Consider the following 27,694-nt stretch of genomic DNA (forward strand, 5'->3'; position numbering starts at 1 on the left):
AGAGCTATATAAAGTGGACTCCTACCAGGGTCCCATTCTCTCTCCCACTTTTAAACTTTAATGTCTTTACAAACACAAAATTAGTGTCCTCTGTTGTGCACTCTGGGCTTGGAATAAAAGGCTCTAGGCAACTGATTACATTGCCAAAGAGCTATTAAAGGTAAAAATAAAACAAATGTGGCCTGTCTGTGCTTCACCCTCTAATCTCTAAAATGGGAATATGTTTCTATTGTGCAGCTCTAAAGGCTTCACATTGTATGTTTGCACAGCAAGTTCCAAAGCATGGAGGTGGTGCTATTTTCCATGGAGCTGGTCTGAGTTGATTTACAGAAAGAGAGAAAACATTAAAAAAGATTGACCTCTCTCGTTATAAGGCCAGGAGATGAAATGTTCTTGGTTGGGGCAGCATACATCGATCATGCTAATTCTTGAGGAAGAGACAAGTTCTCAGGAAAGGAAGACCTTGATACTTAGGCCATTGATGAAGCCTGTCTCTGTCCCATGGAGAGATCAATGTAGAAGGTTGTTATAATAATACACAGATTCATAAACATCATTTATGGATCAGGAAAGGTCTACATATGTTGCTGAAGGTACACATCACTCATGTTTTTTCTACTTAAGGCAGATCAAATTATATTGAAAAAGTGATAGGAAATATACATTATACTGCATACTTATTAAACATATAATGTTAAAGAATCATTATTTTCATCATTTGAAACATGATTATCCTCTCATACATGTCTCTATTATCTCCTTAGAGAAGAGATTAATGTCTATCAGAAGAAAAATAACCATGATGTGGCTTGAATAAAAACTGTCTGACTAGGGTAATGTATCTGAATATTTGGTCCTCATATTGTGAAGCTGTTTAATTAAGCAGGGGATTGTGCATTGCTGGAGGAAGTGGGTCCCTAGAAGCTAACCTTGAGGTCTGCTAGCTCACTTCCTGTCTGCTCCTTTGCTTTCTGACAATTGGTATAATGCCACCCTCAGGACCCCACCAGCACACCTTTTCCTTCACATGGCAATATATTCACTCCAATTTCAAGATTAATGAAGACTTCTTCCTGTTAGTGGCTTCTTCTCTGGTATTTAGTCATAATCAAGAGAAGGGAAACTAACAAAAGCTACATTTCAAACTAAAGAAAAGAATCAAATTGATAGGATATTTCTAGGAATCAAACCATTCAACTTGGTACTAAAATTACTATTCGTCACATAATTTAATCATTTCCAGGACTGCATCAAAAGAACTCAGAGCTTATTATAATTTATTTTGTCCAAAATGATGGATGGAGGCTATTGTTCATGGAAACAAACACACTCTAAATTATGAAAGATGGTAGTGCCTTGAATTGTGGACCTTGCATGGCAGCAGACATTCCACATTCTAGCTCATGGAGAAGAGGCAGCCTCCAAGTTTCTCATCGGACATTCATAACTTGAAGATAAATGCTTGGAGACTCTTTAGGGATTTCTTGGCCCTTCAGTCTAAAGGTGGCTGAGGGAATTGCTGGACCATGTGGAAAGACGGAAAGAGGCAACAAAAGCCACATGGGCATTCAGAAATAAAGGAAGAGAACATAGAAACAATTCAAACGATTGCACAACTGGTGAAATCTAAAGGGAAGCAAGAGAGAGATGATGCAAGAAAGAATCAAGCCACCAAGAATAAAACTAAGTGCAAAACAAGACAGCTTTCATGCATGTCTGCACATCATGCCTTGGACTCATACCTCCCTATGAGTTCTTTGGACTTGCTTGAAACCCACAAGCCTGTGAAGGCACAGAGGTGCTCCTTCTGAAGATGCAATTGAACATCACTCTTCATCCGTCCCTCACTCACCAAGGTAAAGCAGAGAAAAGACTCTGTTAAGAAAATCTTAATCTTTAGGACAAATCAATCCATCACTTCTTGGTGGCAGCAAACATTATTATATTACATTTTTAAACGCAAAATGCTGAGTAATGTTTACATTAAAATATCACTGTTGTTTTTGTTTGTGTTTTTAAGATGCTGGAGATGGGAACGAAGACCTGAACATGCTAAGTATGCTCCAGAATTCAAGGGTTCTACAACCATGCTGTACCTTTATTTCTTGGGTTTGTTTGCTTGAAACAGAGCCTCTTCATATAGTTAAACCTGACTTTGAACTAAAGATCTTCCTGCCTTAGCATCTTAAGTGCTAGAATTACAGGTGCATGCCAATTTTCTTGGCTTTGTTTATGGGTTATTTTTTTCAAATTTCTCTGGAAATTAGTTTAAAATGAAATCAATGAGCTACTGGTCTCAATCTACCAATGGTCTGTCCCCAAGTGATTAACCAGAGCTGCACATTCTTAAAGGATTCTGCACTTTTTGAGTTTCCCAGTAATAAAGGGTGCAGATGTTTTTTGATTTACCACAAGGATTCTGATGATGATTTTAGACTGAAGGGTACAACAGACTGTGGCTCTAAGGTTATTTAGACTAACTTGTCTTTTTTTTTTTTTTTTTTTTTTTTACTTGCTTGAAATTTCTCCTCTCCTGCAGTGAAGAAACTGGTCTTTTAAAATAGGTTTATGAGGAAAACTATCTCAGAATCATGCAGTTTAGCATTGAGAAAGGTAGCGCAAATAACAAGAGAATTTTGAAAGTTTATCAGAAATATGAAATGTTAAATTTTCCACTTTCCTAGAGCAGCAGCCCCTAAGCTTAAATAGACAATCCTTCAAAAGAAAAGCATTAGATTCCCACATGCCTTTATGTTATTCTAATTTCTACTCAGAAGAAAAAGGGAATGTGGCCAAAGAATGTGTGTTGCTTTTAAGTACATTTCTATGATATTAAGATAAATATAGTTTCCAAGTATAACATTCAAATATAGTTCAGCATTAAAAGCGTAGCAGTGGTTTTTAAATTTAGTTCTTGTACCTAAAAGAAGTAGGGAATGAATTGAGGTACAGGCCAAAACTCAGTTAATGGAAGCAGAAAACTCAAAGTGACTATTAATTTCTATTTTTTCAATGTGCAAAGGATTACAATACAAAGACAGGTTTTGTGTAAATTTCCCAATTTTCTTTTTCTATAGTTATTTTCAATGGCCATTTCCTCAAAGCCTCAGGCATTATGAGTAGAATTCTGATGGCACACCATATATTCCCTCTACATTGGAATAATAACAGAACAGACACAGCCTAATAGTTTAAGGAAAAAAAGTGTTTCTATCCTCATTTGCTTTATGCTTTCGTGCCAAATTTAATGTGTGTCCCACAGTCTTTCATTTGTGAACATGCCTCTCTTTAAGAGAGATATGGATGTATCTGTTCTCTTGTACATCTTACTTTAAACTCTGTGTGTCAGAGAGGAGAGAAAATTTAGGATATAGACAGAGTAACTTCGAGAAGACGGGAAGAAGTGACCGGATGGATGAAGAAAAGTCAGTGCTTTCATGGTACAACTAAGGTAGGGTGACAGTGAGAGTCGAGAGACGAAATGGCCTTCTGGACCACAAAATCTGCATCTCATTGCCCTAGTCAGTTCTCAATATGTTTTTCCATCCCTTTGTCTCAGATAAATGAATATACGGGTTCAATCCATTGGGCCAAAGTCTCTTAGACACATTATCTAATCCTGACTTCCCCATAGCACACAAGATGCTCTTTGTAATATCTTCATTCTGTGGGACCAAAGTAAAAGCTTATCATCTCTGAATTCCCTGATGGAGGCTTTGTCATTCTTTCTATTCTTCACCAATTTGTTCATTTTCATCAGTGTTCCCACTGTGAAGCTCACAAATTAATTTCTCACGACTTAAAAGGCATCAATAAACACCCACTATGCCTCAGCCATTTACTTTATACTCATTAACTAACATACACACATTAACATTGGCAACTGTACCAGGTAATAGGGAACATTATTACCATTGTTAAACACGAAGAGCTCAAGTTTTACAAAGTGTAATTAGAAAATAATGCCAAATATAATGCTTTATAGACTTAGGAACCAAATACTTAAAAACTGGTGATTGATCCTCTTACTTTAATTCTTTTGATTTTTCTTGGATTCTGCTTAAAATATTGCTTTCATTCCACACAGAATCCTTCATTCTCTTTAATAAACAGGAGCATAAGAAAACATTCCTCACATCTTTGACTTTTGCCTATGGAAGGGAGATCTGCGTACATTTATAGCACATATAATTGGCAAATGCCTTAGGCAAAAAGACAAACATAGCACATGGCCTGCAGGTTGCTAGAATAGCTTCCTCGGTGCCAACTGCTGGATTAGAGTGAGGCTCTGCTGGATAGCTTCTCTGGACATTCTTTCCAGAGAAACTACTGACTTCTCCCCCTTCTGGTCTTTGGTGGTAACTGTAGAGCCATAGAGAAAGGGTGCTATGCTTGGCTTCTAATATTAATACAAACAAATCCCTCTTCTCTGTGCATCTACTGAATTCAATATAACTGACTGAGATGAATTGATAGTCATCTTTTGTTTGTGTCATACAGAGGAGGATGCTTGCAGCTAATCATCAGACTAAACACAAGGACCCCAGTGAAGGAGCTGAAAGGGTCTGCAACCCTATGGGAAGAACAAAATGGTCGACTAACTAAACCCACCACAGCTCCCAGGGACTAAAACACCAACCAATGAGTTTGCATGGAGAGACCCATGGCCCCAGGTGCATATGTAGCAGAAGACAGCATTCTTTGGCATCAGTGGGAGGAGAATTTGGTTCAGTGAAGGCACATTTTCTCCAGTGTAGGGGAATGCCAAGGTGCTGAGATCACAGAGGGTGGTTGGTAGAGAGAGCACCTTCATGAAGGCAATGGGAGCGGTAGGGATCAGTGGGGAGGGAGAATGGAATCAGGAGAAGGGGATAACATTTGTAATGTGAATGCAGATAATATCCAATAAAAAAGTGAAAAAAGAATTATACTTCTTAATGTTCCAACATCAGAAAACCACCAAAAGGCATACATTAGCAAATGGAATTAAGAATGGATGGAGAGAGGAGAAGAGGGAGAGGAAAAGATAAAGGGAGAAGGGAATAGGGAAAATCCACAAAGACAGAGACAAAAAAGGCAAGGGGTATGGAGGAAGAAAGGGAAGGAGGAAGGAGAGGGGGAGAGAGAGGGAGAAAGAAACATTTTTTTTGCTAAGAGAAATAATTCATCAAGAAGATCAATTCAGGAATAATTTACAGAAAGAAAAGACTAAAAAAAGCTTGCAAGGACCCTTTATTTTTGGTGTGTGCTAACTGTATATTAGAGATAAAATTTAATTTAGCACTTGCAGTAGTCATGTGCTTATATAATGAAACAATTGGAAGAACCTTCAAATGATACAAGCCATAACCACATCAGCTTGGAGAGGTTGAGTTGTATTTAATCATAGAGTTCAACTTCAGTCTGTCTCTGAGGAAATTCAGGGTTGGTACTCAAAAGGCCAGGGACCAAGAGACAGGAGTGGATGCAGAGACACTGGAAGATGATGTTTCTAGTGCATAGGCACAACCACATTAATCATCAATTAAAAAAATGCAAGACATACTTGCCTATAGGGCCTTATTTGTGGAGGCATTTTCTCAAGATGCTCTCTTCTCACATATTATTTTAGTTTCTGTCAAGTTGACACAAAGCTAGACAACACAACCTTTTTTTCTCTTAAGCTCAGTAGCCACAGACAATATCATTGAGATCTTTTATTTAGATCTCATAAGAACTATAAAAGAGGCCACTAGGTGATTCTCCTGATGTGCAAAATCCCATAGTCTGTGCTCTATGGCCTATATTACAATTAGAAAAATAAACCATAAAACATAAATGTTTATATCTCATACACAACTCTTCTGAAATTGCTTTTATCACAGAGCATCATTGGTAGTTTCTAACTATATATAAGTTGTACTTGGCATTAAGGGTTGCCAATAAAGCACTTGTAAGTTCACTTTGCTACAACCAACATAGAAAAGCTTAAAAATTCCCCACATACCTCACCCTTCTATATCTCTTAATTATCTACTTCATTTATACATTTGGAAATATGGGAGTCTAGCCAAAGGATGAATAGATATTCTGTGTTTTGTGACAGCCACCTTCCACAACTGAGAAGGTGACTTTACAGCTTCCAACTGGTTTCGACTAGTTAGTATCATTTCTTCTACCCACTTTCTTCTAATCTCCCGCTATATTTAAAATGCACATTCTCTTTTATATACTTGAGAATACATTAATAATGACCAGAATGCCTCAAGAAGTGATTCCCTTTGAGTGCTTAAAATACACAAAGACTAGTCAAATTTAATCACTTATCAGACACTGTGCAGGTATTTCTAGAATCTTACAATCCCAGCAGAAAAAAAGTATACCCCAGGTACTACTTTCTGAATAAATACCTCTTTTTCAGGGTGGTGAGAAAGTAAGTAAACTTGTAGACTAAGCCAATGTATATTTTTCCTGCTTCTGTTACATGTGCTCTGAGGATAAAAATTTTGAACTTCCACTGTAGCAATTTCTGTTGACAAGAAATTCAATTATTATATTGCATTGGGGATTAGTTTATTGATAAAATTCCCAATGATAATACTCTACTCAATTGTTTCCTGGATTTATAAATTGCTTGTCAGCTTCTTCTACTATATTTGACAGTTAGGAAAAATAATGCACCATAACAAACAAACAAACAAAAAAAAAAAAAAAAAAAAAAAAAAAAAAAAAACACCAAACAAGCTACGACTCCATTATTGACAATGGCATCAGTTGACTGGAAAACATTCTTTATTGGGTTACATTTTCAGTCTTCATCGAAAATATCCCTTGTTGACAATCCAGTGTCTTTTCTACTCACATGGTATCAATTTCTCAATGCTTTTGCAGGAATATTAAAAATCTCAATCTAAATATCAAACTATCTTCCAAATCAAATAGAATGAATCCACATGGCTCACCCAACTTCCCCTCAGGACTTGTTATTCCAGTTATCTCTTTCTTTGTTTTTTGAGAAGAATAAATTGTTTATAATATTTTTTTTTAAAATAAAGGACAGGGAATGCATGGATGTCCCCCAAAATACTTGACTTATGTGGTATTAAAAAATCAAAGGTAGAAAACATCTCAATATTTAAGCAACAGTAATAAAAATTGCTCTGGGCTGAACTTCTGAATTTTTGTATCCTAGTCCACAAGAAAAGAATTCACAGTCAAGTAATAAACCCTGGAAATGTGGGCTCATAATGGAAATGTTGACAGATTCTAGCATGTGCTACTGTAATATCTTGAATCTGATTTAGAACAAGTTTCCAATAAAGTTTTTCTAAGGCAGTCTTTTGGGGATTTTAAGTTTAAAAAGAATAGAGGGTTTTCCTGTGGCTTCCACATCAGTGATTGATGGGAATGTGAGGGATTTGTGACCAGATGCCTCGGGGCACCTCTAAATAAGATCATGGGCACCTGTAAGAGAGTAAGTGTGCAGAAGCTTCTGTCCTTTAAGAAGCTACCCAGTCGTAAACCTCATTTCATAAGACAAGCATCACCAAGCATCATGGATTACACTGGTGTGTTTTCAAGTTTGGTAGTAAAGTATCCTGTCACTTCTTCATGCTCTCTAGAAGTTTTGATTAGGAGAGCAAGAGCAAAGGCAGCTACAATAACAAATGTTGTTTGAGACATTTCTAAGTTATTCCTGTGATAAGCATAAGCCATATTCTCTCTCATTCTCCACATGGTTTTAGGAAAAGATGCATGATGTATGTAAATTTCTATATTTCACATTTTAGTGATTATGCTAATAAGAACTATTTCCTACATTCATCCAATTCAAGTGAAAATCCAGTTAAACATGAATTCTGTCAATTAAATTGCCACATTGACTCATTCCTAGTGTTATGCAATCAAATCACCAAAAGAAAGACAGTAAGTAATGAATGGAAATTCTTAAGAGAAGCTGGAACAAGAGGGTGACAGAATCCTAGTCACATGCTCTTTAGTTCTGTGCCTTTGGACATGGTCTCCTAAAGTCATATGTTGTCCTATACAATGTGCAAGGCATAAACAAAGGAGTGAAAGCAGTAATAACGATGAACATTATTGACTGGCAGACTATTACTAAGCACAGTGCTCGGTTATATGCCACCTGTGGTGAGAATTACAAGTGGGACATTCATAGGTGAAATGTCACAAATAACTTCAAACCAAATACTGCTTAGCTTTATTCATAGGTAAAATAGACATGAGGGTGACGATTTCTATTATTGTTAGTGATGACCTTTGTTCTTGTGACTCTAATACAGCCTGGTTAAAGCCCCAATCAGCACTGGTAAATGTTGGCTATCAGCCGAGGACCGGGATGAACTCAACCTTGGGGTTGGGATGACATTTCTTTAAAGAATTTTGAGTTGTACATTTTAGACTTAAATACTGATCACGTTCTACATTCATTCTATATTCTTGTAGTTTATCATACAAAGAGAGAAATTGTTCAGTGAATGTTCTGAACGTTTATTCTTTAAAGTCGTAGACATCTAAAACCTTCAAGTAGAATGTAAGTACCAAGACTCAGCTATATTCGAAATTTAGAAAATTAGGGGAGCACGCATCCAAAATGTGCATGTAATAGCATGCCAGAGTATTGTCTTTTGGCAGCTCTGAGTCTACAAATACTGATGTCTCCTAAGAAGCACCCACCTATTTGCTAGGTTTTTAAAGCAAATTCAGAACTCGTTTAGAAAAATTTTAACATTCTTTGCTTCACATTGAATGTATTCTTGAAGCATAAATTCTAATTCACATACCCCAGAAGATAAATAGCAATATAAGAGTGGTGTCATTCTTCTTATTTTTTTTTAAAGAATGTTCAGATTTAAGGGCTTAACTCCATCTGGCATTTAAACTACAAAGGAGTTCATCACAATATTTTTGGCTCTCACCTTGAACATGGGAGTTTTCAGTAGAGCATTCCCATTAGTAAACTGTCCTGTGCTAATGTACTTGCTTGGGGCAATACACATCAGGGTTCCTGGTTCTGGGCTTTGCCAGTGCGAATGCACCAGGAGTGGGTGATGTAGTATTGTAATTACACAATTAGCCTTGTCAAGGCATGGAGCATGGGGAATAGCAGGATCTTGAAGCTTGAAATGGGGCTGGCTGATAGATGACTGCCATTAAGCTCATCCTTTGTTCACTGTGGGATGAACAGATACTGAGCTTAGGCAAAGGGTCCATAATGAAGGATAAAATCTTTGACCCACAGCATCGCTTCTTCAAATGTTCATAATCACTCAGCTCACCCATCCTTTCTATTATACACATATATTCTGCTCATCCCTCACCTTAGCCTGATGAAAAGTAATGAACTGTTGCCAACAAGATCCATGTAATCCATCACCTTTACATGATATGAAGTGAAATTTGGTACAAACACTGTAGGGAGGACGGTGAAACCATCCAAGTCGTGGTTCTTGAAACCTGATACTCCTCTTAACATAAAGAAGTTTAATTGGGTATTTTCAAATTTTGAATGCATATAACTAGTCTGGAGTCAAAGCATAAACTCTCTCCATATTTATTATTATTTAAGATGTATTATATATAACATAGAAGTACATGTATATGCTTGTCTTATAATACATGTCCATTTATACACATCTATACATATGTATTCTAAAAAATAAATTCTGGTAACATGATGCTGAATGGAATTAGTCTAAATTTCTGAGCCTTCCCCAAAAGAAGAGGCCTGCATAATACTTAACTGAGTGTCTCACTCTCCGTCCCCTTCCTTTCCCTTGGCATCACTGTGCTGTCAAGGTGCAGTCAGAGATCTGCTAAAAGAACTTAGAGGGTACAGAAGGAGTGCATGATGTCCCCGCTAAGCATGTGTGAGACTCTAATACAACCAGATGGACTGTTGCATCCTTCTTAAGTCACATAGCTATACACATCCTGGTCCCTCTTCTTCATACTCTGGCATTCTTGTATCAACCAAAAGAGGATATCTTGAACAGAAAGACAGCCAAATTCCTAATGTTTGGATGGATTTCAGAGCCCAGAGTATTCCATGTTCATGTAAATATACAAAACACGTTTGGAAGATAATTTTAAAAGTCACTATTCAGACTCTGATCATGACAAGACTTGGATGTCATTAAATACAAGGAAGTGGTCTGGTAGAATAAGGTCTCTCTAAAATTCTAGCAATAAAAGAGTTGAGGTCAGAGGATTGACATAAAAGATACGATTGGCCTGAGCTACCCAATGAGACCTTATCTCAAAATAAGTAAGTAAAATTGAAAAGGGGTAGAATATCATGGGGTCACAATATAACTTTGTGTGTAGGGGTAGTTTTATGAATGGACACAGGTCAGTCTTCAGGAATCTACATCCACAAAAGTAAAACAAAATATTTCAGGGGAAACTAATTACATCTGAGTAAGTTCTAATCTATACAATTTTTTATTAATAAAAGTATTCCGTAATTCATCAAGTAACAGATGGAGAAAGAAACAGAACTTCCAATGCTGTTACTTTTTGTTAATCTACAATTATTCCAAAAATTGAAAATATATTTATTGAAAGCTTTCAATATAAAAGGGAGTTCAGGACAGACCTTGTCAAGACCAAGTATGCAAACAAAAAAAGCAGCAGTTCCTCTCTATGAACGAGCTCTGTGAGCTGGTCCCTCTGAGTTTTGGTACCCAAATAAATCACTGTGTTTTATGCTTTGTTTCTCTTCTCTGAAGAAAATTCTAGCCTCATCTCTCGAAATTACTGTAAGCATCTTGAAGTCTGCAGGAAAACGGCACTGCATGAATATATCTGAATGAACATAAATATATTTCACAATTTTCCAACAGAGCAATTCTTTAACACCCGTCTACCTCCACAACAGTACAAACAAAAGCTCTGGGGGTAATAAACCGTATATGCCCACCCATCTTCTTTGATTCTGTCTTTGTGACAGACAATCACAGTGTTTCTTAAATGTGCCAAGATACCAAGCTTCACATAATCATGACTATTAGATGTAACTGTGCACACTTTGCACACATGAAGTGAAAGTTGATCCATTTGGATAGGGTAGTTTTTGCTTTATGTTAGAAAGAAAGGAAGAAATAGAGAGAGAGAGAGAGAGAGAGAGAGAGAGAGAGAGAGAGAGAGAGAGAGAGAGAGAGAGAGAGAAGAAAAAAAGTAAACACACTTAAACTACCAGCTAATGCAAAAATGCATCCAGAGAAAGAAAGTTTCTGGCATGTGCATGATGACTACATGAAAATATTTGCAGCTTACAGGAAGGAGGGACTTAAAAACTGAATTAGAGTCACTCAGCAGGCCCAATCATGCCACAGGCAAAGCAAAAGCAAAGCCTGCCCTCCCATAGGCTAGACATGAAAACAAAAGCCTAAATGACTTCTCTAAGTGTGCGAACTTCATATTTCATTCAAACCTCAGGAAATAATTAAGCCTTCAGTGGAACACTGGGACCTGTGCTCCAGAAACTACCCCCATAAACTCCGTTTTCACTGAGATCCTCTCGCTTCCCTTATTGTCCTTCATATATCATCCCCCTTTAAGGCAAGGACGATTAGACACGTAAATAAAAAGGATGAGATTGTTTCAGGGAGGGGATAAACATGATTCAAATCCAGCCAGGAGCTTTATCATCAGCTTGGGAGGTTGTGATGTTGCTAGACAATCTGATACAAAGATTGAGAGGTATATTGTTCCTGAAGTAGGGAGACTTTAAAAAGTGTTGGGGAAAAAAAATAAACCATCTGCCTCATTTAAAATTCTACAGGTCAAAAAGGTCATTATTTCACACAATAGTATTTCAAAAAGCATATGGTATTATAAGTGAGACCTGATATTTAATTCTAATAGTGTAACAATTATTTCTCCTAAGATACAAGGAAGCCATTGTCTTACTGAATCTAGACTTGGGTGAGATGGAATCTCAGTTCATCTAAACAAGATATGTGGGTAACAATACATTCTCAGTCACTTGCTCTGTCACTAAGAAGATTGTCTTAAATGTACTCAGTCATGTATTTTGGCTGCCATCTGCAACCCAAGTACAACCACAATTCCGAAAGCTGGTTTCAGTACGAAGCTTGGTAAGGAGACCTCAGCTTCTATGAACTTCTCAACATCCTCCTTGGTGACAGGCAGAATCACTTCATCAGATGATTCACAGAGGCTGTTTTCTGTACTAACAGGCTCTGATCTGCCTTTGGCATATACTCATGAGCCCCTCTAAGGTCATTTCTGGGCATAATCTTTTGTTTCACTTTTTCTTGCTTTTATTTTTTTCAGTACACCCACAAAAATGTTTTAATGATTTATCAGTATGCTATGTTTACAGCTGTGTTTAAAAAAGTAATTTTCTTCGCTTCTTTTAGGCTTAACATCTAGAAGGAACTTCTGTACCAGGAGTTCTTTGTGGGGAAGACTCCAAAGTGTTCCTCTAGAACTCAGGAGATAAACCTCGGTTAAGTTCTGTTGTTGAGGGAAAAAAAAAAAAAAAACCCAATTTTATATTACGGAACATGGGTAAAATTCTTACCCTAGGAAAATGAGAGTCTAGACTCAACTATGTGACTGAAGGTTGGGTTCTTCCGAGCTCAAGAGGGAAGAGGATCACTGTTGGCACATCCTATGCAGGCAGGAGTGGGGTAAGAAAGAAAAACCTTGGCATCTACATCCACTCTGCACTCAGAGAACTGGAGACTGCTTGCAGTGCACACACACCCAGGCCCCGGCACCACATCTCTACACTTCTGAGCTTCTCTGAAGAACGGTAGCTAGATGAGATGAAGAGTTTGCTACAGGGATAATAGTAATTATTTCACTACATATTTATCTCTAACTATCATGTTAAATGTATTAAGTTTTTTCTTGTCAGTCACACTTCAATATAATTGGGGAAATGATGGGTTTGTGCAGACAAATGCAAATGGGTCAGAAATTTTATCATTCCGGTATTGGTGGGGTCTTCTTGGCGTTTACTTTTCTTTAGTTTGAGTTTTATGTTTACTTTCTCTTTTTATTTAGAGAGATAATGAGTCAGTAGAAATAGACAGGTGATGAAGAGAAGCTCTTTCTATTTTTCTGAGGATCGTAAGGCAAAGTCCACAATGTAGTTTCATTCCGCTTTGTCCCTAGGCAGCAGCTTGAATGAGAAGTACTTAATAGTCTTGGGCAGATTATTTGGTACTCACTTGGTAGAACTATTTGGAGAGATTAGGGGATGTGGTTTTAGGGCTTTGTTTTGTTTTTACATGAAGTACTTCACTGGACATTGGAATTGAGGGTTTTAAAGAGTCACACTAGCACTGCTTTGCTCTCTCCTTCCTGCTTAGTAGGAAAGCTCCCATTTCTACAACTGCCATGTCTGCCTCCTACTGCCACTCTTCCCAGTCAGGAGGGATGCAACCCTCCGGAAATATAAGCTCAAATAAGTTCTTTTTTCTAAAATTACCTCAGTCATGGTACTTTATCATAGCAATAAAAACATAACTAATAAACCCTATGCCCACTTTCCCGACCTCCTCCCCTCTCCTCACCCCCCTTTCTCTCCTCTCCTTTTCTTTTCTCCCTACCTTCCCTTCCTCTTCTCTTTTCTCCTCTTCTCTCTTCTTCTTTTCTCCTCTTCTTCCCTTTCTTGTCCCATGTCCTCTCTCTTTCTCCTCTTCTGTCTTCTTTCTCTCCCTCCCTCATGAGTCCCTTAGGTAATCTCTATTAGGACCATATCTCATGTGTGATATCTGTAAGCTAAGACAGACTCTGGCAACCAAGTAAAGTAAAAAGTAAGAAATAGTGGCTGGAGTATTAATAAGTATGTCCTTGAGTCCAAATCCAGATTATTATTTTGCATGAATAATGTTTCTCCAGTACTATGCTCTCTTCCTGGAGTCATTACAAAGGTATTTTGATGATATTACATTTTAAATAACATTGTTTTGCTTCATATTATAGTAACATCTATTAAGAAAAGAAATCCTCTTAGCATGCATATCTGCTACATCACACACTTAGCCATCATAATAGCTATAAATCCTTGGCAATTCTACTATAGAGGATACAGATTAAAGCCATTTACAGTGTGCTCTAAGTTATTGGAGATGATAAAAGTTGGTAGTAAACTAAAGAGAAGTGGAGGTTATTTCCGATAAATTCTGTCATAATAACTCCTGGGAGGTGCTATGTCACATTTCTCAATATGTGAAACGGTGCTTTGTGTTGCCATGGTTACTATGACAGCCTCCCTCTGTGGAGTATGAGAATTGTTCCACCAAAACTCAGCATGTTACTTGACTGTATTTATCAATTAAACTGAGCTAGGAGGTGCCCACACATTTGGTTAAACATGGTTCCCAATGTATCTATGAGAAAATTTGGATGAAACTGACATTTCATCTGGTAGACTGGGGCTCAAAATATTTTGACTGACCTAATTTAAGGGTGGTGGTAGATCTATTCAGTTACAGATTTAAATGAAAATAAATATGACTTCTGAGAAGGGGAAATCTCCTTCTGCATGATTGCCTTTGAAATATGTATTCCATTTTCTTCTGTACCCATACTGGGATTCGTTCTCCAAAACAGTCTTTTTCATGATTTTGACTCTGATGAATTTGAGTTGGAATGCATGTACCTAGTGGTTGTGAGATCTTTGAACTGGGACTACTACTTTAGAATTGGCTCTCTTAAATCTCTAGGAGTCTCATAACTTAGCTTGCATAATATCCCAAACAGATTATTTCTAATAAATCTTTCTCTATCTATATGCATCCTATTAGATCTGTTTGTAGGCAGAACCTTGAATAATATACTTTATATATGCTTTCATTAATAAAATAGTGAATGCTTCCTGACTAGACAAAGAATGCAGATAATTATCCATCAAAAATCAATTCAAAAATCTCTAATTAAAACTATGAATCTGAGAAATAGAGACCAAATATTACTGTATCAAAAACATGTATGGAGCACTTGGTATATGTAACATAATTGAGGAATCCTTATATTGAAAATCAAATTTTATCATTAGTCTAGCTTGTAGTGACCCTCAGAGTCCCTGTTGGTATTTTCTCTGACCTAAGTTTTGCCACTGAACTAAAATCATTCTACTCATTTCATTAAGAGATATGAGACTTTACTTTAATGCAAAATAACTACAATATTGGTATTTCAATTTCTAATTATAGATTGTCATTGTCTTGATATGGAGATTAGTTGTAACAACAGTGTTATGAATTGTAATTAAACTCTTCACCTTTTATTCTTCCTTTATAAAATATATTATTTTATCAAATACAGTGAAAGTGGTCTCTCATTAAAAAGACATTAATAGATGTCTAAATAAGAATAATTGTCATTTAGTATATTAAGTATAAAAGCAGGTCATGATTTTCTGATTTGGTCGTTTGTATACCTACACAATGAATGAAGTCTTATATACACATAATATCTGGCATTAGAAACAAGTCAGACATGTCTAACAGCATATGTGCATTTAATTTACAGCAGACCATCAGACATAAAGTTCATTTCTATTTAACAGAAATAAACGACTGAAACAACAAGAAGCTATTCTTCCATCACTCCATAGATTAAGTACCAGTAAAAATGAAAAAGAGTAAAAAAAGAATCTGATGCCCTCTTGGCCTGTACAAACACGGGATGTAGGTTGCTACAGACAAACATACTGGCAAAATAATTATTAAATAGTTATCAAAATGACCGAGTCACAACTTCTAACATATATCTATCTATCTATATAGATAGATATGTATATACATCCCTCTCTCTCTCTCTCTCTCTCTCTCTCTCTCTATATATATATATATATATATATATGTGTGTGTGTGTGTGTGTGTGTGTGTGTGTATACATATCAGTCAGACTTTGTACCTATCAATCACTTTGCCATAGTTATAACCAAAATACTTGAGAAAACAACTTTTAAAAAAAGCCATATTTTGACCAACAATCACAGAGAATTTACAGTCTTTGACTCCATTGTTTCTGGGCTAATTCTGAGTCAGTGTGTAAGCAGTTGCTAGAGTTTAGGTTAGGACAGGCTGCTCACCTTATGAAGGACAGGAAACAGAAAAGCTAGAAGGGCACGTGGGACCAAGTACAACCTTAAAGGAATGCACTGAATGATGTTGCTCTTCTGGGTAGACACTACTACCTCCTTAGCTTTCAATAATTTCCAGTGTATGCAGTGCTTGCTGGAGAGCGTATAAGATTTCCTTGGACTGGAATTGCAGACAAGAGCAGCCAGTCATATAAATGCTATAAATAGAAGCTGGGTCCTTGGAAAAACCACCAGTGCTCTTAAATGTTGAGCCATCTCTCCAGCCCCACCACTGACACTGTCTTACAACCCCCTTTTACTAATCCCCATGGATCATCACCTAACAAGAAAGACAACGGAACTCTCTGTTGATAAACCTGCAAACTAAGAGCGCACCACCAAAACAGCTGAAGATAATGTAAAAGAAGCCATCATAGCTTTGACAAGGTCTCAAAATTATGAAAAATTTTGGCCTATACTCAATGGGAGGCTTTCCAAAAACAGCAGCAGCAACAAACCACAAGGTAAAGCTATGGACAGGCAGGAGATCTGGCTCAGCATCAGGGATATTGGGGTGACTAGAGGAGTAGAGAGACAAGAGACTGAAGCTAGGATGTCATGTATGAGAGAACAAAGGAAAGTTCAACAAGCTTGGCATTGCAGTTATTGCATTTGACTGGTGCATGTATTGTGTCATGTAGACAATCCAGTATGAATACCTTGGAATAATAATGAGAAACAAATATAACTAGCTGAGGTGCTTGATCTATGGTCTCCAGCCATGTACAACGATGCCATTTAACATAGCCATAGAAGTTACTTATATTAAAATGTGAAAAGGCAAGGCATAATTTTAATTGCCAGGCTCCTTCTAGATCAGATAAACTCTCAAATATCATTGTCATAGGAAATGATAACACTTACCTTAGCAATCTGGACGCACCAGTTTAACAGCAGCTGTGATCCGATGTTATCCTTGTGTTCATGGACGTAGTCTAGTAGGCATCCATGCGGCATTAGCTGGGTAACCAACTGGATAGTGGGGCTCAGACACACACCCAGTAAGCGAACTAGGTGTGGGTGATCCATACTTGCCATGATCAGAGCCTCCTGTAACAGCAACAACAACAACAAAACAACAGAATGTCATCATTTCCACTTGGCATTCCTCAATATTTTACATACGTAGGATGAAGGTGTATAATGGATTTTACAATGCACTTAGTGAGTCACACATAGTGCTTATAGCTTTTATGCAAACATTCAGGAATCAGAGGCCAGCGAAGCTCTGTGTGTTTCAGGCCAGCCTATTTTATGTATTGAGTTTGAGTTCAGTCACGACTGTGGAGTAAGACCCAGTTTCAAAAGAAGCATCAGTAGACTCAATTAACAATGTAAATATATTCGTTAGATCATTTCTGGCTTAAAGTGATACACTTAAATGAAGTTAAGAAAGAAATAGTCTGTACCACAAAGTGAATCCAGTTATATAAAAATAACATATTAAATCAAAACCTATATTTCATCTTTTATAGCACTAACAATATAATATTTTATTGCCTGCCAATCATGTTAAAATAAACATCACTAAATACTAGAGACATTTAACTTTTAGTGATATCTTCAGAGAACAATAACTATGCAAACATGGTATTTATCAAGAACAGGGAGATGACCCTAACTTACCCATTATTCATGTGGCCTTAGCACATGTAAGTGACATATGTAAGTTGTAAAACTGTATATAATTATAACCAAGTCCAATGCTGACTTGTAAACAAAATAAAGATTTTAACAGACTTTTTCCTTGAATATATTTTTAATATAAAAAACTTAAAGAGATGTCCTATTCATAGTTATCTATACAGTGTTCAAGTTAAGTGAAACAGTAAGATTTTATCTGGATCTATTTCTTCATTTGATGAAATCAAAGCCAAGTTCCAATGGTTTTATAATACTGATATTAAGCTAAAGAAGGTGAAGTTGTAGTCATATGTGATACAAAGTACATCTCATATTTGTCACTAATTTAAAGTTATAAATGTCAATGCTATAATATGAAATACATTAACATAAAGATTATTCTTATGCTTCATTGGTTGAAATGTACCTTTATGAAACAAAGTAAATAAAACAGTATTCTACTTCAGTAAAAATTATAATCAACTTTTGCTTTTACAAAGATACATGATATCAACAACATAATATCCTTTTTACTAATATTTAATTTTAATTATACAGAATCAAATAAATAATTAGGATAAGGTATTAGCCATATTTTATGATACAATGGGAAGAAAACAGGCTGAAATCATTAAAAATGTCATTAATATGCCAGGCAAACATACCTTAAACCAAGCATTCGGGAGGCAGAGACAGACAGATCTCTGAGTTTGCGTCTAGCCTGATCTACAGAACAAGTTCTAGAATAGGAAGACTACACGGAAAAATCCTGTCTCAAACAAGCAAACAAATAAATACATCATTATCATGAAAAACATGAAGAATGTATGAGATGTTCAAGCTAAAACTTTTATAGAAATAGGTCAAGGCTGGATCATTGGCACATTCTTTTTATGATAGTTCTTTTATATTAAAATAACTGTTCATGTACTATACTCTCATCAATTTCTCCTCCCTTGTCTCCTGCAAGGTCCTCCCCACTCTTTACTGATCCAACTCTACACTTTCTTCCAGCCTCTCTTTAGACAAAGAACAAACAGACAGAATAAAACAAATAGAGAAAGATAAAGAAAAGCATGAGAAATAGACACAGACACAGGTGCACACACACACCCTACAAAACAAAACTAGAAAAGACAAAAGACCAATGAGCTTTTATAAAGCCCAAGAAAAGCATCATAGAGACAGAAGTATCTCCAAAATTACCACCAAGTTGGTTGTGTGTTGGTTATCTACTGCTTGGCACAAAGCTTGCCTTCAAGTATGGTTTGTATACCCAGTGAAATTTCTTTAAGGAAACTAACTTTTCCTTTGTGAGCAGAGGACACTTGGAAATAGATTCTGTGTAAGGGAGGGAGGTGCATGCAATTGTCCCTTCTCAGCCCAGGGACTTCATTTGGTCTGCCCTGTTCATACTTTCATAAAGGTACATGTCCAACAGTGAAACATAAGAATAATCTTTATGTGGACTCCTAAGCAAGTCAATCCTCTTGCAACTGAAAGACACTCTATTATTTGTGCTTTTATTCATTTCTAGGTTGAAAAATACGTACTATATAAAATACTACCAGGGTAACCATGTATGTAGTGTATGAACTATGAATTATATAATATTACGCTCAGCTTAAATAGTTCAGAACAGCCTTAGTATGGTGAAATATACAAGATTAATTCTTGGTTACTTTTTATAATGGTTTACGGGGTAGAGAAAGAGGAAGAAAGTGTGTTAAGTATCTGTGTTTGAAAGTATGTAATACATGTACATACAAACATATTAAGGAGGCATATACATGACAAATTAGTATGAGGTTTGTGGTATGAAATGATAAAACATTTACAATATTATTCTTTAATACTTCCTGTTTCTAAAAAAATTGTCAAACCACAGAGTTAAACACATAAGGCTGTGCTGCGGTGGTTTATTTTTTATTTATTTTTTTACTGTTGGCATTGCAGAATGAATACACAAGAGCTAAATTTATGGAAGGAAACGGAGGCACTACGCATCAGCAGACTCCTCTCATGTAGAGAGGAACTGACTTCAGAACAACTGCTTCAAGGCTCAGTTAAGCACACTGAGGTGACAGACTTCCTCTACCCTCTGTTTTGGCGAAACAGAAAGGACTGTGGTTGTGACTATCAGAACAGCAGACAGAGACACATTCTCTAAAGGCACATGAAGTGATAGAAACATGGATCATTCTGTCTCCACCGGCCTCTGTGGCAGCTGCAGAAGTACATCACTACTCTGCAGCAGCTGCGGAAGTACGTCACTATTTCCACCAGTCCTTTAAGAGGAGTAAGGACATCTTCTAATCTCTCCTCGTTGCCCCCAGAAAACGGGTAGGTGACAGAGAAACTCATGTGGCCCTGTGTGTATCTATCAAGGTCGAATAACTTCAATTTCATTTATTGTATAGCTCAGCAAATGATTCAAATAAAGCCCCATAGTTATAAAGATTTTTGGAAATATGATGTCAGGTGAATTTAATAATGTAATATGTAGTATCAGCTGGCTATAGTCATAGCATAAGCTACCACCAAATCATAATGTGTACATGTGTAAGTATATACAACACACCAACAACTGAGCAAGATATACACTCAAATTAAATTTCATAATTAATTATGCATTAAATTAGATATTTAATTGGCTATGAAATGCTATATAGCTAATTAAGTTACATTTATACTTACTGTATTCTGTTTGTTACTGTCTTGGTGGATCTTATTTGTTCTTTCTCTGTGTTAGTACCACTAGGTTGAGTACAGTATTTCTGAACCCTTAGGTAAGAAATTAAGCCTTAAAGTCTTACTGGTGGGGATGAAGATGTACCAAGCAAGTATACAAAGTTAATGTAAAAGCAGGAATCTTTGGGATTCTTTGGCACACTTACATCAAGCTAAGTTTCTGTAATTATTACAAAACCAATAGTTGTGACCACTGTTTGATCCTAATTTCAACCGTGTGAGTAGTCAAAAGTGATAAATAGCCTTTGCTAAACAAACAGTAACTGAGTCTCTGTCCCTTATTTTATAAGAGATTGTCTGACCTAATTAGCAGGATCAGTTTTGCAACATAATTTCTGATTAGAAATGTATTGTTATTTCATAAGTCTGTGATATATATAAATATAGATATAGATATAATTCTTTTTTTTTAATTTTCTCAGGACCTTACATTGTAAGCATTTACCTTGTTACCATGACAAATCCACACACCTCACATTAGCTATAGAGGAATGAGTTGAGTCTAATTACGCATTAGTTACGGAGGGCCAAGTAGAATCAAACAACAAATTGATATTCATAGGCAAACTATATCCCTATATAGAACTGCACCTCAGGAAAAGACAAAGAACTCAGCATCCTCTATCCCTTTGTAATGCTTCTTCTTAGGCATTTCTTAAGATGGTAGGAATAGGGATGCTTATGGAAGAAGAATCACCTTGCTATGGTTTTGATTTCACAATGACATATATAAAGTGATTGTTTTCCTTTTACAATCTAAAGACCAGTCTCTACATACATTTGAAAAGTTTACATTAGATGACATTTCATGTGAAAACTGAAAATTCTCTAAAAAAAAAAAAAAAAAAAAAAAAAAAAAAAAAAAAAAAAAACTATTAGTACAAGTTTGGCAAAAAAAAAAAAAAAAAAAAAAAAAAAAAAAAGAAAGAAAGAAAAAAAAAGCTGGGTTTGTATTAAGGAAAATTGCTCATCACACTACAAAGAGTATTTGAAACTAAATTGCAGATGATTTGCATAATTGTTCTCCCCCCATATTTTTTTTAGAAAGAAAAGTTGAACAAGACACTAATTGTAGGTTTTATTTTTCATAAAGGGAGCAGCAGATGGCTTTTTGGAGGATAGGGGGATTGATAAAGAAAACGGAATGTGGATCCATTTAAAGCAATAAATGGGCTGGAGAAGCAGGGAGAAATCCCAATATTTTAATCAGGGAAAGTTTGCTTTCAATAGATTAATCTGTTTTTAAATTAATAATGTCCTCAGTTTCTTATGGGACCTATAGAAGCAATTTTGAGTATTAACTGATGTCACTGAAAAATGCCACCAAAGGGCAGTGGGATAAAGGGAACCTGACAGGTATATAACCTAATTTTTCAAGAAATTAAAATTTATTCTGCCTTTGTTTTTTTTTTTTTTCCTTTGGCTCTGTAAACTTTTTTTTCTGGTAGGCAAAGTGAAGAGTTTTCCCACTGGAAAGGAGGACGACTCCAAGATGTGCACGGTGGGAAATTCTAAAAGTGGGATATTTTTCTTGATAATGAGATCTGCTTTGAATAAGAACATTTTTTAAGAAAACCAGCAAGGGACTCTAAGACACACACACACACACACACAGAGAGAGAGAGAGAGAGAGAGAGAGAGAGAGAGAGAGAGAGAGAGAGAGAGAGAGAGGAGGGAGGGAGGGAGGGAGGGAGGGAGGGAGGGACAGAGAGAGACAAGTGCAACTTTAGTCTGTAGCATTGTTATTTGTACATCTAGTTTTTTCTTGAAGAGAAGACAGTGCTGTAAAACAGTAAATGTTAGCAGCACTTCTTTTTCACGTTGAGGCCCTACTCTTTCAGCCAGCAGATATTTTTACCTTGTTGTTTGAACTTGTATTATTCTTTCATGTTGTCTGGTTGTGCCACACAAGCAGAAAAGAAAGCGGGTGTGGCGGGGGGAGCATAAAGCCAAGAGATACTTCTGGACCATTTTATAAAAAAAAAAAAAAAAAAAACTGTTAACTTCAGCCAAAGTTTCCCTGTTTCATTATAGTTATAGACCATTAATTCAGTACCCTCCAGTGGCAAATGGATAAAATCCTATTGCATTAGGGATAAGGAAGATAAAAGGGAGGCCAAAAAAAACAAAAGATACAAAATGTGGATGTATAATGTGATAGTCAGCAGGTCTATGGATGATTGCAACAAATGTTGCCCATGAGACAATGTTAGGGTTGGGTAATACTGAGAAAATAGTGAGAGACCCATAAGAAAACTGGATCAAAGTAATTTATCTACAATAATGTCATACACAACTACTTTGTCATAGACAGTATCCAGAGAATGAAATAAATTAAGTATATACTTGTTTCGTTGTGTCTTGAATAAACTATAATTTACTTATGTAGTAGGTGGGCAGCCATTTGGACAGGGTAGATTACTATGTAGTTATTTTACTTTTCTACATGACTCACCTTACCCTCTTAACCCCAGAATCACTTCAGGAACATAATTAATTAAGTCTATGGCCCTTACAATCCTTGAAAGGCAGTCATTTTCCATCTTCATCCTACATCTTTCATTTATCCAGAGGCCATTTAACAGATTCAGTCAGTACTTACTGTTATTGTGCTTGAAGATGTTTATGCATTTTATACAATGTACAATGGTGCATTCTGTTTTTGCATTTTACATTTTTCCTTCTCACTTGTTACAGCAAATTTCTTCCATGTTTATTTTATCTCCTTATCCTTTTATTTACATCATTTAACTGAACATTCTTACTGAGTATCTGCTACATAGTAGTACAGTGAGTGAGGCTGTGTCTCCTATGCCATTTTCCTGCACAAAGATTTTAGTCAACTGGAGATGCAGTGAAGAATAGGGAAAAGAAAAAAGAAGTATTTGGGTACGTTATAATGGGTCCTATAATAAAAGCTTTTTACATCTGATAACACAAGTTCAATTCTTGGAATAACAACTAAAATTTTCTAATGGGTATGCTGTGAAGGCGACATCAGATATACTAAGACTATGAAACAGCAAAAGTACCAACCAATACCTTATATCCCAACATAAATACACACTCTGGGTGTCTAATATGCACAGAGTTTAGCAACACTATTAGTAATGGGTTGAGATGAGGCTGAAATTGTAATTGGGCTTGAGATTGCATCGGTCCTTACTGTGAGAAGGGTAGATTTACTCATAAATATTTTGTGTTCAGCCTCCCTTAAGCTTCCTTTACCTCTATTATATCCTGACCTCATAGCATAATGAAACCTTTGCATTTTCATATAATTTTCTTTCCCTGATGTCTTTCTTCTGATATCACTTAGCTGAAGGTAACACTTCTCCTTTTTTTAACCACTTTATTTTTAAAAACAAAAATAAATGTACAAATTTTAAGCATTTTTGCATAAAAGTATACTAATAAATTTTTGTTAGTGCTTGGTTTTTTTTTAAAGGTTTGATAGTGTGCATTAAGATCTTACTAGTTACAATGAGCATAAAGTACATATAAAACAGGAAGTAACCTGGAATCAGTCAAAGTTTTCTTGGTGAATAAGGATTAAGCATAATGTTATTTTTCTTTTCTTTTTTTTTTCTTTTTACTTTTCTTGAATTTCATATACTCTGTGAGTTGTTTCTGGGCTGTTCAGAGCTTTCTGGGGTTAGTATCCAATTATCAGTGACTGCATATTATGTCTGTTCTTTTGTAACTAGGTTATCTCACTCAGGATGATATTCTCTAGATGCATCCATTTTCTTAAGAATTCAATAAAGTCATTGTTTCTGGCAGCTGAGTAGTATTCCATTGTGTAAATGTACCACAATTTTTATATCCATTCATCTACTGAAGGACATCTGAGTTCTTTCCAGCTTCTGGATATTATAAAAAGAACTGCTATGAACATTGTGCTGCATGTATCTTTGTTGTATGTTGGAGCTTCTCTGGGGTCTATGCCGAGAAGTGGAATAATGGGTCTTCAGGTAGTACTATGTCCAATTTTCTGAGGAATCACCAGACTGATTTCCAGAGTGGTTGTAATAGTTTACAACCCCACCAACAGTGGAGAAGTGTTCCTCTTTCTCCACATCCTCACCAGCATCTGCTGTCATCTGAATTTTTGATCTTGGTCAATATGACTGATTTGAGGTGGAATCTCAGGGTTGTTTTGATTTGCATTTCCCTGAAAGCTAATGATATCAAGCACTTCCTTAGATGCTTCTCAGCCATTTGATATTCCTCAATTGAGAACTTTTTTTTAGCTCTGTACCCCATTTTTTAATAGGGTTGTTTGGTTCTCTGGTGTCTAGTTTCTTGAGTTCTTTGTATACCTTGGATATTAGGCCTCTATCAGATGTGGGGTTGGTAAAGATCTTTTCCCACTCTGTTGGTTGCCATTTGGTTTTCTTGACGATGTCCTTAGCCTTACAGAAACTTTTCACTCTCATTAAGTCCCATTTGGCAATCTTTGACCCTAGAGCACAAGCCATTGGTGTTATTTTCAGCAAATTTTCTCCTGTGCCTATGTGTTCTAAGGTTTTCCCTACTTTCTCATCTAGTAGTTTCAGTGTACCTGGTTTAATGTGGAGATATTTGATCCACTTGCACTTGAGCTTTGTACAAGGAGATAAGAAAGGGTCTATTTGGTCTTTCGCCACTGCAATCAAACCCGCAATAGACCTGCAAAAGACACGCCACAACAGGATCCTGTAGAAGGATCCTGTAGAAGGATCCTGTTGTGGCGCGTCTTTCTTGCTGGCAAGATCGGCGATTGTTACATTTGGTGCCGAAACCCAGGAACGAAACATCTGAGGCACAAGCGAAGACCCCAGTACTATGCTGGAGGATTCAGAACTACACGGCGTGGGTATAGTCCTGATGAAGAAAATCCCATTTGGGTGCCAACGAGATTGGTGAGGATCATCAAAGACCAGGATGAAGGATGAGCGACAACCCCGGAAAATGATCCATCCATGGATTCTGGGAATACTGATGGGAATGTGGTTTGTACAGACTGAAAGTATCCCATTATGGGCCATCGTTAGAACCTGGCCTGTCCCTATACCTGTGCATGCCAATTCCATGGTGTTGCCAGCGTTTTTCTCAACAAACTGTGAACAAGATGTTCCATGTATAACACCTCTTGGGGAAAACCCTCAGCCTTGTAATGCTACCAATTTTACTATATCTGGTACTTTATGTTTTACTCTTTCTTCTGACTCGAACCCTTGTATTTGGATCTGTAAAGGTGTTATTGCACATTGGAAAAATCCTTTTGAGGGTGCATCAGTTAGTACCATACAATCTGCTTTAAGCGCCCTTCAAGAGGTTGTTAAGGGATTCCAATCGGGGTTGAGAAATAATGATAATAATATTAAGACATATAATTTAAATAATGATAATAATATTAAGACATATAATTTAACTACACTTCTTATAATTCATGACGGTACAAGACCATTTAAGCCAAAAGATTTTACTATAGTTGCTAACAAATCTTCAACTAATAGGAAGATTTTACCTTTCTGATATCCCTATGAGGGCTTTCCACCAGTATATACCCCATGCCAATCTCCTAGAAATCGCCCTCAAGATATTATTCCAGAATTTGAATTTTCACCACCTCTTGGTAATGTCAATTGGGATAAGAAGAAGAATCAAACTGGCATAGATAATACCTGGCCTTGGTTCCAATGGATTCTGTCTAATAAGAAAGGAGCTGCTACAGTTTTGACTCCTTTTGACAGATTTCTTGGAGCATCTTATAAATTATATAATATATCAGGATATTATAATTTTTCAGATGGACGTGTCACAGTGACCTCCTTTAATCAAAAAACTAATGAGGTAAATATTTCTGCCTCACCTGTGTGTTTAAAACCCCCATTTTTCTTTTGGCTGACCAATAAGGTAACTAATAGTATGATCCTATGCAATAATACACAAGTTTCTTGTCTACTTGCTGAATGCTGGAATAAAACCTATAAGTATGCTGTGGTTGTTAAGATTCCCACTTTGGTACCTGTTCCAGTAGAAGCTAATCCTGAAAAATTTCCCATTGCCCAGCTTTTCAGGTATAAAAGAGATTTTGGAATTACAGCCGCTATTATAACTGCTATAGTAATATCTGCTGGTGCAGCAGTTACTGCTAAGATTGCCATGGCTAATCAAGTTAATACTGCTACAACTATAAATCAAATATCAGAACAGACCTCAGAAGCGTTGGTAACCTTACAAAGGACTGATGCGCAATTGGCATCCAGTCTCCTCTTTGTTAATCAAAGAGTGGACCTATTACAACAACAGATAGATGCTTTAACTGATATGGTTCAATTAAGTTGTGTTTCCCACCAACCAAACTTATGTATAACCCCTATAAAGTATATTAATTATTCTCGATTTTCTAGTAATAATATTTCAGATTATTTGAAAGGAGAATGGTCTGCAGAAATGGAAGATCTATAACAAAGACTTCAGATGCAGATCCTGACCTTAAATGGCACTCGAGTAGAACCAACTACCCTTGGAGATTTTACTTCTTGGCATTTACTTCTGCATTTTCTTACTTTAAAGAGTGGGTGGAAGTTGTTATTTTTGGTGCACTAATATGCTGTGGAGGTATGTTGCTTCTTTGGTTGCTGTGCAGACTTAGAGCCCAACAAAGACGAGATAAGGTCATCATTACTCAGGCTCTTATGGCCATTGAAGGTGGTGCTTCTCAAGATATCTGGCTATCCCTACTTAGGGAATCTTAATTCCCAAAATGGTCAGCTTCCACAATCTCCTAAATTAAAAAAGGCTCTACTCTTCGTCCCTTGGATCTTGGGAGGAATGAAAAAATGACCCAAAGTAGCCATTCTTAATGACGGGCAACTTCCTCTAGCCCCTGACCAACCTAAGACACAGAGCCTTGAGGACTACAAGGTAATCCTGCGACGGGTAAGGCTTGGGTTCGAGAGGTCGATCCTAAGACAGAGATGGTTACATCCTAAATAACAGGCCGGTCAAGTGTTCCTCTGTCCAGTTAGGCCTCATAAAAAAGAAAAAAGGAGATGTAGGAAGCCACTGCATTCGCCATTACAAGATGGCGCTCAGCCCATAGGGAGAAAGGCCAGTTTTGAGATAAACAACCTAAGTGCGCATGCACACCTGCCTGTTTTTGCTCAATCACAGTGACTCCAAGTATGCTAATTAGGGCGC

General features: G+C 36.6%; 1 protein-coding gene across 2 annotated transcripts in view; it reads right to left on the reverse strand.

Annotated features, from left to right (window-relative positions):
* ERBB4 (erb-b2 receptor tyrosine kinase 4) overlaps positions 1–27,694 on the reverse strand; it is a gene marked incomplete at both ends in the record, with an annotated part of 1,001,312 nt that overhangs the window by 140,639 nt on the left and 832,979 nt on the right. For both annotated transcript variants that reach the window (XM_080932825.1, XM_080932824.1), the window contains one exon: positions 16,994–17,179. In XM_080932825.1, coding sequence (XP_080788951.1) covers positions 16,994–17,179 — 186 coding nt within the window. The remainder of the gene's footprint in view (positions 1–16,993; positions 17,180–27,694) is intronic.

This window comes from Micromys minutus, assembly GCF_963924665.1.
Source record: "Micromys minutus genome assembly, chromosome: 19".
Lineage (NCBI taxonomy): Eukaryota > Metazoa > Chordata > Mammalia > Rodentia > Muridae > Micromys > Micromys minutus.